The sequence below is a fragment of the Musa acuminata genome, chromosome BXJ2-10 (genome assembly GCF_036884655.1).
Source record: "Musa acuminata AAA Group cultivar baxijiao chromosome BXJ2-10, Cavendish_Baxijiao_AAA, whole genome shotgun sequence".
NCBI classification, from domain to species: domain Eukaryota; kingdom Viridiplantae; phylum Streptophyta; class Magnoliopsida; order Zingiberales; family Musaceae; genus Musa; species Musa acuminata.
Genome location: NC_088347.1, coordinates 36,150,885 through 36,163,717, shown reverse-complemented (window position 1 = coordinate 36,163,717; position 12,833 = coordinate 36,150,885). Strand labels below are relative to the sequence as shown.

General features: G+C 43.7%; 2 protein-coding genes across 3 annotated transcripts; both read left to right on the top strand.

Annotated features, from left to right (window-relative positions):
• The first annotated feature begins 4,669 nt into the window (after positions 1–4,669).
• LOC103969499 (transcription factor bHLH77) lies at positions 4,670–7,680 on the top strand. Of its 2 annotated transcripts, none has more exons than XR_001975796.2 (8): positions 4,670–5,958; positions 6,046–6,282; positions 6,367–6,432; positions 6,587–6,655; positions 6,762–6,836; positions 6,916–7,128; positions 7,206–7,318; positions 7,402–7,680. XR_001975796.2 is itself a non-coding variant. In XM_009383039.3 (8 exons), exons 1-7 carry the CDS (start codon positions 5,347–5,349, stop codon positions 7,282–7,284), a joined length of 1,335 nt encoding a protein of 444 aa, XP_009381314.2. In that variant the 5' UTR covers positions 4,675–5,346; the 3' UTR covers positions 7,285–7,318; positions 7,402–7,680. The 2 variants fall into 2 exon arrangements, 1 of the variants encoding a protein (XP_009381314.2); XM_009383039.3 differs by having other exon boundaries at positions 4,675–5,958; positions 7,222–7,318.
• A 2,809-nt stretch (positions 7,681–10,489) lies between these two features.
• LOC135625454 (uncharacterized) lies at positions 10,490–11,768 on the top strand. Its single transcript, XM_065130305.1, has one exon. The coding sequence runs from the start codon at positions 10,601–10,603 to the stop codon at positions 11,501–11,503; it is 903 nt and encodes a 300-aa protein (XP_064986377.1). The 5' UTR covers positions 10,490–10,600; the 3' UTR covers positions 11,504–11,768.
• The last annotated feature ends 1,065 nt before the right edge of the window (positions 11,769–12,833 follow it).

Genomic DNA, 12,833 nt, shown 5'->3' with positions numbered 1-12,833 from the left:
GAAAGCTAAACGATCATGCTAATTGATAAAAAAGTGTTGAGTGATGCTAATAGCATACGTAATAAGGCAATCATCAAGAATGGCCTTTATCTATCTGTGTGTTGTGGAAGAATCAATGCTTTGGGAGAATTGTCACCTATAGAAGATCGGTAGATAAAGGAGGCTCAAAAATACCATAATATAGAATTAAATCCTCCATATTAAAAACTAGACTAATATTTAAGTCAAAAAGCAAATCAAACATATATGCATTATATTTCATGTTTTGGATAATGGGGAAAGGACCAATGGCTCAAGCATGCAATTTCTTGAATGAGTTTTTTAGGAAATCTCTCATGGTGAATGTAAAATAAGACATAATCATCAACTTGAAAACTCTTGACTTCTACGATGTGCATTAGTACCAAGCTTGTAACTTTCATTACATATGACAATTTTACATCGAATCTTAACATACAAATCATAAATATGTTGAGCAAAAGAGTGGACCGATTCTAAGGTACGATAGTCAAGTGGAAGGAGTATAGGTAAATGGATGTGTGAGGAGTATAGCCAAGGACAATTTCAAATAGTCTTTTATTCGATCAAGCGATTAATTGAGTTATTGTATGTAAACTCTACAACAAGTAAGGTTAAATCCCAGTTTTCTAGTTTCTCCTCAACTAAACATCTAAGAATCTTTCCCAATGAATGATTATAGTTCAACCATCAGTCTGGGAATGAAAGGTTGAAGAGAATTTCGATGTTGTACCAAATAATTTTTACAATGGTTTTCAAAAATAGCTAAAAAATTTCTTATTCCTATCAGACATCATAGTTGAGGGCAAGCAATGTAATTTAACCATTACTCATAAGAACAATTTAGCAATGTACGAGACATCGTTGGTCTTGTTACATAGGATAAGGTGGGTTATTTTTGAAAATCAATCAACAACAATCAAAATAGAGTCATAGCAATGGTTGGTTTGGGAAGTCCAAAGACAAATCTAAACTCACATCTTGCCATGTTGAATATGTAATAAGTAATGGGATATATAGGCCAATATAGTATATGTGAGTTTTGGCAAATTGACAAGTACAACACTACAACACTACTCGAGCAACATCTTGCTTTAAGGATGACCAGTAAAATCTATCATCGACTTATGCAATGGTATTGTCTTGATCTAGGTGACCTACTAACCCACCTACGTGCGTTTTCCAAATAAGAAAGTCTCGAAAGGAGGATCGAAAAACACATAATTTAGTAGATCGAAAAAGGTAACCATCCCGAAGAATGAAGTCCATATTTTCACGATAGTTTTCATCTTAGACTTCCTGATATAAAACTATATTGTTCTCATCAGCTGCCTTATAAAATTATGAATTTGACGAAAGATGGTCTGAAGGGTAAAATTAGCACCTTTCTTGCATTTGGAAGTAGGCACAGATCATGGTTCCTGCTACTGATAGGAAAGACTACAACTGGAAGTAATTATGGGTGTCTAAGTGCATACCTATTCTCTGCTTCTTGCGGGTGCTAAATGGAACCCCCTTAGGACAATGTGCTCTGATTTAGAGGCAAAAGTAACATGGAATGTAAGAAACCTTTGTTCTGATATTGATGCAAGGGATTAGAAGGCATATCCAGTAAGCAACTCCATACAAGCTCCAAGGATTCCTTGTTGCATTTCACGGTTAGTGTCATAAGCCAATCTCTATACATTTTTTCCATTCAATGTCTTATTTACTTCACTATTGGTTATATAAGAAAGTGATTCCTGTCCAGGATATCTTTTTTCTCCTTTCTTCTTAAAAAGAACAGCATCTTATTCATTCATAAGTTGTGAAAACTAGGTAGAGCCTGTCTAATATTGCTCCATAAGCTCTGTTTTTAACTTAATATTCCATCCAATAGAAAGTTGTCACAGACTGGGTGTCTGTTCTTTCAAAGATTTCAAGAGTTGGGTTATCACACACCATTTTAGCTTTCAGGTGGGTGTCCCAGAGGGTGTTTGATCATGCATGTCTGAGATGCACTTTTTGCTCACAATTAAGAGCTCAATTCTAGTTCAAACAGAAGAGAGGGGAAGGGGGGGGTGGAGAGGTGTTTCTCTTCTGATATTTAGGTAAATTCTTACTGTAGAAAGAAAATGACACAACTATATCAATGTTTCCTTCTTGTCTACTGGTTGGTTCCACCACCCTCTCCCTTTCCAAATGATTCTTATCCCTACTCCTTTAATAATTGGTGAGACAATGCACACACCACAGAGCAATAGATTGTTGCTGAACTATTGCATTATTGGGACGTGAGAGCATCTTCACCTACAGAACAGCAAATGGCATCTCTGCAGCTTGAGAGGGAACAAAGGAATACACAGCACTACCTGAAAGAGGTGAAGAATTTAGAGGTCCTCCTAAAGGTTAAACGAAGCCAAGGGCTTCTGGTTGTTGGATCTTGACCTGATGCATCTGGCCATGAATTTAGTATTAGTAATACCTTATTTCTAAGAGGAGGATTCATTCACTGTTAGTTGGCATTTGGTTTCATTCAAAGATGAAGGGCGTATTCTATTATATCCTGTCTGTTCTCAATCAATCTTAAGGTCACCATTTTGGAGGTTGGTGAACATGAGAAGATTAATACATGGTTTTTAGTCTTTAATCTTGTGAATCATGGAGCAGTTCTGTATTGTAAAAAGGTCAGATATGTGGAAGTAGGTGCTGCTGACAACCCTAAATAGAGAGCTGTAATGACCTACCAAAAGTCAGAAAGATACCTCCTCTATTATTTATTTCATAGTAATGTTTTGGGGTGATCCAATAATGAATGATGAACATTCAGAAGTATATCACTCTACAAAGATCAATGAGAGATATGAAATACCAAATGACTTCAGAACAAGTTATTGTTATTGTTATGCTTATTAGCAAATGATGATTCCTCAAAAATTTTGCTGCAACTCAAGATATGTTTTTGGTACTTGGTAATGTAAGACAACATTTTTAAATTTGTATAAGCCAGAACACTTTTTTCCCTGCATAAAAGAAATTCCATGCTGAGCAGATTGCTGTTAAATTCATGTTCACTGAATTGGACATCCACATTTGTATGGAAAAGAGCCAAAACAAACAGTCTATGAGACACTGACAGCAGAGTGATTTGAAGCAGAGAAATGAAGATGTACTGTTCTGAATTTTGATTAGGTTCATCTTCAGACTCTTGATTGTTAATTCTAAAATTTAGAACATTAATAAATAGTGCCCTTCAAAGCTCAATTAAAGAATTCAAACTTGGTACTGAAATGTGTCTTGGAGTAGTTTAGCCAAAATAAGAATATGTGAAAACCTATACTTGTTGACAGCTCCAGGAAGAAGCACTGCAACACCAACAAACTGTTACTATTCAATCACATTAGCTTGCTTCCTGTGAAGATGACAAAGTCAGGGAAACTACTGCTTGTGAAGATAACACAGTGAAGTCAGTGGACATTGCTATTGGAACTGCAGTTAGTCTGTAACTGCTAACAAGAACTGGGATTACCAGAATTGCCTAGGAATAAATGCAATGATTAACTTGTGGAAGCCAATTGTTTCTATTAGTTTGAGTTTAAAATCATCAAATAGAAGCCTAGCATGAATAATGTATCTTAATCATTATTGACTTCTCTCACCATCTCTTATATATTTCTTCATCAATGACTGCAGGCTAGGATACAAGCATATGAAACTCAGAGTGAGGTATGAGATTCTTGTTCTTTTTTCAGAAGAATAAATTCATTGTTCACAGATCTTTTGGAAGTGAAGAATCTTCTCTTTTCAAAGAACTGGAAAGTACAACATTGGGAATTTTTACCCTGTTCTTCAGCAAATGAGACATCTTCTTTGAATGATGAGATTAGAATTCAGATTGGGAATATCAAATTAGTTATTGAAAATAAAGAAAAAAAAAGTCAAGAAAAGCTGTATCTGCTGTTGCTTTAAACAACTCTCAGAGTAGTAACTATAAAGTGGCAGTGTCACAAAGAAATGGTGGTAATCTGAAATCACTGGATATTAATAAGGATTAGGAGGAATAAGTGTACTAATGTAGGACCTGGGGAGAGGAATAGAAGATGGAGGGAGGACTTGTGGAAGCCCACCTTGCAAATGAATCCAAATGCAGATTTGTATATGGCCAACATACATGTGACTGTCAGCAGCAATCCCAAAGCTCTGCAAATATAACAGGTAGATACAACCACTTCACCTTCTCCAAGTAATTTACTATTTGTATCAGCTAAACTATATCTTCTCTCTCTGAACTCAGGCAAGTTCAGAACCCAAGCAAGAGAGAGAGAGAGAGGTCAATGCAATCCACCAAGGTAAAAATCTCTGCACTCATCCTCATTGTCTTCTCTAATACTCCCCATTCCATTTTAACATCATGAAACCTTAGGAGGAAGATTTCTTCTCACTAGAATGTGCATCATGTCCGAGATAATACTCATACCTCATAGGGCTCTATGGATATTTTGCTTAAATTGTCATGGGAAACATTATAGGAAGAAACAACATCCATAGACAAAGTGTACATAAACAAGTAGATAAATTGGTTATACAGTCATAACTCTAGCCATATTCAGAGCCTCAGAAAAGGCCTAGGCCTCTGAGAGAGAGAGAGAGAGAGAGAGAGAGAGAGAGTCCTTGGTTTCTTCCATCTCCCCAGTCACTGTTGGTTTCACTTTCACCTCATCAGCAGTACAAAACTGCAAGTGATCAAGAACTTCCCCTTCCCACCTCATCTCTTTTACCACAACCATTTCAGCTTTCAGCTCCTCCCAAAACTCCTCCTTTGTCTCTGTATCCTTCATCTTTAAGGGCACAAAACCTGAGGTGATGGCCACAAGGATTTCAGAGACACAGGGAACACAGTTCCATTTAAGATTGATGGTTTGGCATCTGTGAGGCCACCCATATGCGACCTCACTTAAAAGGTCACCATTTCTTTCTTTCTTCTTGCTTTCCCTTCTGTCCTCCACCTCCCATTCCTCTGTTTAAAAGCCTCTCTTTTCCTCTGCTTTCCAAACTCTATCATCTCCCTTTCCTTCCGCTTCACTCCCTCTGCTTTCCTCTTTCCACTCTCCCTCAATGCTCCCTCCTTTTGCCTTGTCGAGTTCGGTGCTCCTTTTTGCCTTTGAGTGCTCATCTTTAGCAAAGCTGAGATCTTTAACTGCCTCTCGCAACTAGCAGTTGTGGAGAGGCAGCCTCTCGCCGGTGATCAGTTACCTTTGCATGTGAATTCAGCGTTCTTTCTTGCTTTCTAGTGCTCTCATCAGCAAAAAGGTCTTCTTTCGGAGAAGGAAGAACCGAACCTCGCCGGAGATGTATTGCGGGCTGCCGGATCAGCTGCCGTCATGCCTCCTCGACCTGAACTGGGACCAGACGATGGACACGGCGGGCCATTTTGAGTCGGCGCTGAGCTCCATTGCCCCGCCGTCGCAGTCGTCCGGCTCCCCCGCCTCCGCAGATGGCGTGGCCTTCCATAAGCTCATGGGAGGATCGCAGAGCATCGGCAACTCCTCCGATGGGACGTGGCCGCGGTCGCATCACATTGGTGTTCGTCTTAGTTCCCCTCCGAAACCCAATCTGTCCGTGTTGGGTCATATCCGCCACCTGCAGCAGGAGGCCACGGGAGGAGTAGCCGTGTCGACTCAGTTGGATCAATTCTACAGCTTTGGTGGCCGGAATTATGGCCATCTCGCACCTCAGTTTGGGCTTCTGGATACTCTGCAAATGGAGCTGCCACTACGATTGAATGCAAACAATGGTGAATTGATGAATGCGACGGAGGAATCTTCTTTGTCTGATCCGACCACCAGAGGAGTAAGCTCAGGAGGTGCTGCCAGGAGCAATTCAAAGAAACGGAAGGCTCCTCCGACGGACAAAGTGAAGGGTGATGCTATCTTGGCCAATTCTGCCATAGATCCTCCCAAGGTAAAGAAAACTATTCTTAATGGACCCAAATCGGCTTCTCATTATATGGTAAACCGACAAACAAAGATCTAATTTGTAAAGATGCAGGTGGCAAAGGAAGAGGATTCTGATGCCAAGAGATGCCGTTCCATGGTGAAGAACAGGGATGAAAACGATGCAGTTAAACCGAAGGCAGAGCAGAACGATGGTTGCAGCAGCAACGGAAATGGTGGTCAGAAACAATGCAGGGAGAATACTGCCAAGTCCACTGAGCCTCCAAAGGACTACATCCATGTCCGGGCAAGAAGAGGCCAGGCAACAGATAGCCACAGCCTTGCTGAGAGGGTATGAAGTTACCACCATAATGATCCTTCATCGTGTAAGTGTTTTGTGCTTATTCTTCATGGATGCTTTCTCTCTTGCTGCTAGGTGAGAAGAGAGAAAATAAGCCAGAGAATGAAGCTACTGCAAGATCTAGTCCCGGGCTGCAATAAGGTATCAAAAAGCAATGAATTTGGAAGATTTTTTTTTTCCTAAATAAATATAGAAGAGTTGCTTTCATAAAAAGTTGGATTTTTTGGAATAATTTTTCAAATTCTGATGAAATGTTAAGATTATGAAGACTTTAGTTTCAATTCGAAATGTGTAGGTGACAGGAAAGGCAGTCATGCTCGATGAGATTATCATCTACGTGCAGTCGTTGCAGCGCCAAGTTGAGGTATCATCATTATTATTATGGAAAAAAATTAACATTTTGTGATGGAGAATCCTTCATAGAGTTCGTGTGTTGCATCTAAATTCTCTTCTATTTCCATGTCTTGTAGTTTCTTTCTATGAAGCTGGCCACTGTCAATCCACATCTTGACTTCAACAATTTGTCAAACCTCCTTCCAAAGGATGTAAGATGGAAAATTTTCTTCTCCGATTGTTCGTTAATGGTTAGATTACTATCTCTAATATTTTTAATCAATAATTCAGGTGCATCAAACTTGTGGGGCTATGCCAAACTCTGTTTACTCATTAGAAGCCTCAGGAGTGGCACCGCCATATATAAACCAACCCTCTCTTCATTGTGTCTTACCTGATGGCATGGAGATCCATAGGTCAGCAGACCTGCTAGGCTCAACTTTACATCAAAATGTCAACACACACCAGCCTTTACTTGCTGGATTTGAGAATTCACATTCTCAGGTAAAATGTTCCACCGAATTCTCAAATGAAATGGTGAATTGTTAAGTTCTGAGAGCATGCTGTTTTGACATGAGAAGCTTGCTGAATTTTCAGCTGGGAAATTTCTGGGAGGATGGCCTCCAAAATGTTAGTCAGATGGACATAGGACACGACTAGTAGATTGCCCCTCTTTCTATCGGAGCTTTGTTCGGTAAGTCATCGCACAAGGCCACTCTGCTACTGTCAACTGCATGGATACCTCGGAAAGTAGTGAATAAAATGTATTTGATGCAGGCCCTCTGCCAAAACAGCTCATATGAAGATTTAGCTGTGAATCATCTGAGTTCATTAATGGCACCCTGGTGCATTTGTATATAGCGACGCTCGAGGAGAACCGTGCAGAAGACCTTGAGCTAACAGAGTTCAGATCTGAGCAGATTGCCATTAGTCTCCTGATTAATTCTTTGGAGGTTTGTCGGTGTCGCTTGTATGATCTTCATACTTGTGTAGCTTTCCTTAATGCTTCGAACATTATTGTGATGTGAGATAATGAGCACGACAGATTTGACATCATGATTTTGCTCCGCTATTGTAAGAACTAATTTTCATCATTTTTCAATATGTGTTCTATCACGAATGAAACATCCGATTCTGGTGAAAGTGTTTGCAGAATATTTGCTGAACAGGATCATACATCCGAAGATGTATCATTTGCATTTTGCAGATGATAATATATTGAATTTGTGACACTATGAATCTGAAGTCTGCTACAACAGACTTCTATCAAACTCCTCCTTTTGCTTGCAAGTTGAAGTTGTGGGAATCATCACCAAAGCAAAATGCTTGTCATCCTATCAAGAACTTCACTTGAGGTCTGTCACAGTAGGGTCTATCTTTTGATTTTTTCTGAGGAAAACTGCAACAGCAATCCTCAAGAACAACACATTCGAAAGTCCATCAGGTCCTGTGTTTTGGAATCATGTGCTTTATACCTTTACCAGAATTGGGAGCCATTCAGTGTAAGAGCATCTTCTCTGAGTACAAGCTGCTGTAACAAATCCAAGTATGATCTGACAGGGATATCTCAAGGTTACCTCAGAGACAGTCACAAGGAACCCTTGGGTTGTCTGTAAGCATCTAAAGAAAGAGCAAACATGGAAGATATCATTCTCCTATGCTGCCCCTTGATTTAGGCCACCAACACCTATCACCTCCTTTTCCCCATCTCCATTCTGTTCTTTTCTTCCTCAATGGAAGTGTGGAAGTGCAAGTGCAAGTCCCTCATCAGCAAAGAGACACAAAATGTCAAGATACAAACTGATGTCCTCAGCTGCACAGAATCAATCCCAAGCTATACTCTCTCCATCCCTATCCATGCCAAAATTTGCAAGCTTTCAGAGTGTTTGAGACTATTTGCTTGTGACTATACTATGATGGATAATTAGTTTTAGCAATCGAGATCAAAACTGATCATCGACAGTGAGTACACAAGTTGTAGGAGCACTGATGCTAGACACAGTCATAATCTCTATCTGAATCCATGGTCCATGATTGTCATGATGAGTGCCTCTCTTAAAGTTGAGTCCTTTTTTAGTTGTCCTTAATTGAATGTTAGGTGAGCTTTCTACATTACCAGAAGCGTGGGACATCATGGCCTGTGATCCACTTGCAGCTTTGCCTCCCCTCTCTTGATACAAAGCAGCAAGAAGGACCATGTCCTACAGTGTTACACCTCCGATGCGGTGTGCCTGATACCAAACCTCAAAACACAACTGGCTTAGGCCATCTTTGTCGTCTCCGGTGGCCTTCTCCATCCTCTTTCCCATCAACATTCAATTCGCTAGCCTGCTCCTAACCGATCTGAGAAGTGAACTCCTCCATTTCTTCAGCCCCAGTGCTCCGAGCATGATGAACTGATCGCAACAGGAGGAGAGAAATTACCACAGACATACAGAAACTAAGACACTTGTAGCGTGCTAATTGGTCAAAACAAGATCTTGATGGAAGCCTGTAGATCATAAGCCAGAATGAAAGAAAACTGTGTGGATCAACAGCTTAGCAGATTACTGAGAGTGTCCACTGTCTTGAAGGGAAAAGAGTGGATGGATTATTAGCCCATGGGCAGCTTCTCCTTGGCTTGATTGGATTGTACAACAGCATGTCCTGATATCATCCTATGATAGCATCTGATTATAAATGTCGCTCTTATGCCACATTATCGTCAACCCAACGCTTATAATCAGATGCTTAATTAGGCCACCAATTATAATTGGATGATTCCTTAATATCTCCGAGAAACCACTCACACCAAGTATTGACGGCCAAGTAGTTGTACAACCACAAGTGGACTTTCCTATCCACGTTGACCGACCAAAATCTACATACATTGACGTCGTCTGCGTTTGTTTTCGTTCATCTTGGCTATTTCTCACTTGATCTAACTTGATTTCATTGTTGTATCAGAGGAAAATGCAAGATGACGCGAGAACAAAACTCTCTTTTGGTTTCACAGAGATCCACTTGAGATTAAGCAGTACGAACACCATAAGATGAGGGAGCACACCGTTCCATTACACGCGTTCGATCGGCTGCTATCTCCTCGGACGCCGTCGGATGTCTGCCATGGGAGACGTACCACTTCGGCACGAACTACGCTTGGTTATTCCCTGCACCCAGCAACGCCAGGGTCATCAGTTCCAGAACACAATGCAGAACTCGGCTCACCCACTGAAGCTGCATCTCGATGACGATGATGATGCTGATGAGCGACAGAACACAGCATCCACGACAACACGACCTGCACAGCATATACGTATCCCTGTACAGTGTAGAGGAGGGATCGAGGGTGGCTTCAAGTCACGACATCTCCTCCGTGTCGTCTCTCCTCCCACACGCGCCCGACCCCGCCCCCGCTCGCTCCACCAAGAGTCAACCGCCTCCCCGTGGCGTACGCACGCGCGTTCGTGTCTCCGCGTGGCTCCTGATCATGCGGACGAGCCACCGAATCCCAAGGCATATGCCGCCACATGGCATCTTCACGCCACCCCCCACCCGCACTACCCAAAGGGATATCCTCTCGTAAATATTTATATATATATATATATATATATATATATATACATATAATGCATAATATTTTATCTTCTTGTCTTCAGGAATGGATATGAATGTAATGGGGGCAATGAAACTCCACTGGAATATTCCCGCTGTAAAATCCGTGCTAAAGGAATTGGCAACGTTTCGTCCACGCTGATATCCGTTGCCCGTTGAATTAACCTGTCTGTGATTGAGAAGGAGAAACGGGCTCAGGTGGGTCCCTTCCATTCACCCATCGAACCCACCACCTCCATTTCCCTCTCCGACTCCCTATATATCGGCCACCTGTCTCCGTTCTGTCTCCCTTCCGACTTCACACCTGTAGCCTCTTCCTTCCACTGCATTTTTCTGTAAAGGATAGAGAGGTGGAAGCTGGCGGAGAGATATTTACCGGAAGATGGCGGTCCGCATCTGGGCGAAGCGTGTCAGCGTACAGCTCGATGACGAGGCGAGGGCGCGCCTCCGCGGCGACGACGCACGGGGCGTCGCGGGCTACGCTAGCAGCGGCAGCGACCACGGGACCACCACCTGCCTCTCTGGCCTCGTTCATGCCTTCCTCGAGACCGGGGGCGGCGATAGCACCTCCTCCGCCGCTGCCGACTACGGAGGTGGCGGGGAATCCGACCATGACGAGAACCTCGAGGACCTCGATGTCGCCGAGGACCGGGATCGTGCCGCTTCGGAGACTGTTCGGGAGCTGATGAGCTCGACGGCCGAGAAGGACTCGTTTCGCACTCGGCTGGCGACTGACGTCTCGAAGGCGGCGGAGGGTGTCGCCTGGCTGAGGTCGAGCTGCGGCGCCGCAGCCTTCAGGCGGGCGGTGATGGCGCGGCTGAGGGCCGCGGGGTACAATGCCGGGATCTGCAAGGCGAGGTGGAACGCCTCCGGGGGATTGGCGGCGGGGAATTACGAGTACATCGACGTGGTGGTGGCGCCGGGGGACGGGGACGGCCAGGGCAGGAGGTACATCGTGGATCTGGATTTCGCGGCGGAGTTCGAGGTGGCGAGGCCGACGGAGGCGTACAAGGGCGTGGTGGCGTGCCTGCCGCGGGCGGCGGTGGCAGGGGAGGAAGCGGTCAGGCAGGTGGTACGGGCGGTGGCGGACGCGGCGCGGAGGTCGCTGCGAGCACGCGGCCTACACGTCCCGCCGTGGCGGAAGAGCCGCTACATGCTCGCCAAGTGGCTCGGGCCCTACCGGCGGACCACCAACCCGGTGCCGACCTCTCTCACCGCCACCGCACCGGGCGGCGACGTCAAGCGCCGTGCGGTAGGCTTCCCCACGGCGGGCCCACCTGCCTGAACCCGTTAAGAGGAAATCGACGGCCGCGGCGAATAGTAACAAGCTTTTTTTCTTCCTCTCGTCTTCTTTTTGGCGTGTATACGCGGCGACCGACTAACGGGGTAACGTGGCATGACGTGTTTGAATGTCGTCTCGTGGTTGGACACCCCGCGGTGCGTCCCGAGAAGACGTATTTCTTTCCTGTGTGTGGATAATATAGATAATGTCTTGTCGAGCTACGGATGTCGTATTTTTTTCCATTATTATGTTTATTTTATTTCAATGAGATATTGCGAATCACTGCGACTAAAATACACTCTCTAAAACCAAAAAAAAAAATGACAAGGACGAAGCGTGCGGCGAGAAGATAAGCACGAAGCCGACATCACACCATCGCGGCCGTTAATTTCTAATTCGATGGCCAACGATCCGCCAAAAGCCGGCAAAGTCTTCGTCAGGTAGACGTTATCCTAATTCTCCAGGCGGGTCCCGTGTGTACCACAGTGATCTGAGCCGTCCATCGGGCAGATGCTGCATGAGTATATGGCCAACATCTCATCATTCAAATTTTGGCATTATCGTTGCATCATGCATTTGTTTGACCAGGCGTTGACACAGCGAGTTAAACAGGCACGCATATCGACCGCAGTTGTCATCTTCCATTCCGAGCCACGCTTTGAGATATCAGCCATGTGAGGAGCAGGAAGAGGATGGTGGAGGGAGCATATTCTAGAGGATACAACCCTCTTCTAGATTACTGATTCAGACATACAAATAGAAAACATTACCTTCTTCTCGCGATCGACTCGAGAGCATAATTCCAAGCTGGCAGTGCTCTTAAAGTAATGCCAAGAGATCAGGTTATTTATTGGTTGCCCCGGTGACTTCTCGTCGTAGATATGGCCACGGACAAGACAGCCGAGTTGTTATCCTTTTGCTGCTTGTGGTTTCTGCTGTGCCCTTTGGACCGCCATGAGGCCAGAGAATAGAGAAGGACAAGACTTGATTGTGGGATACTGCTGTTGACAAGATGACATGACCTTCGTATGGCTTCTCATATGTGAAAGGAGCAGTGCAACTTGGATTAACATCCACCATTGTGAGTGCACACTTGAACCTTCTACATATGCTGTTTGTTTGCTCGAGCTGGCATTACGTACAGTTAATGGCGACTGATGCATCTAGACAAAGTGTAAAGGATAGAATTATGGTGATGTGAAGGTCGAAACGATTAAGAACGAACTAAGGCACGTATACATATATGCTTCACCATTTGAGATGATATAGTTGTTTGGTAGACGTGGGAACACCGATCCTAACCCACTGCAGTTGCAACAATTGACTAAGCCTT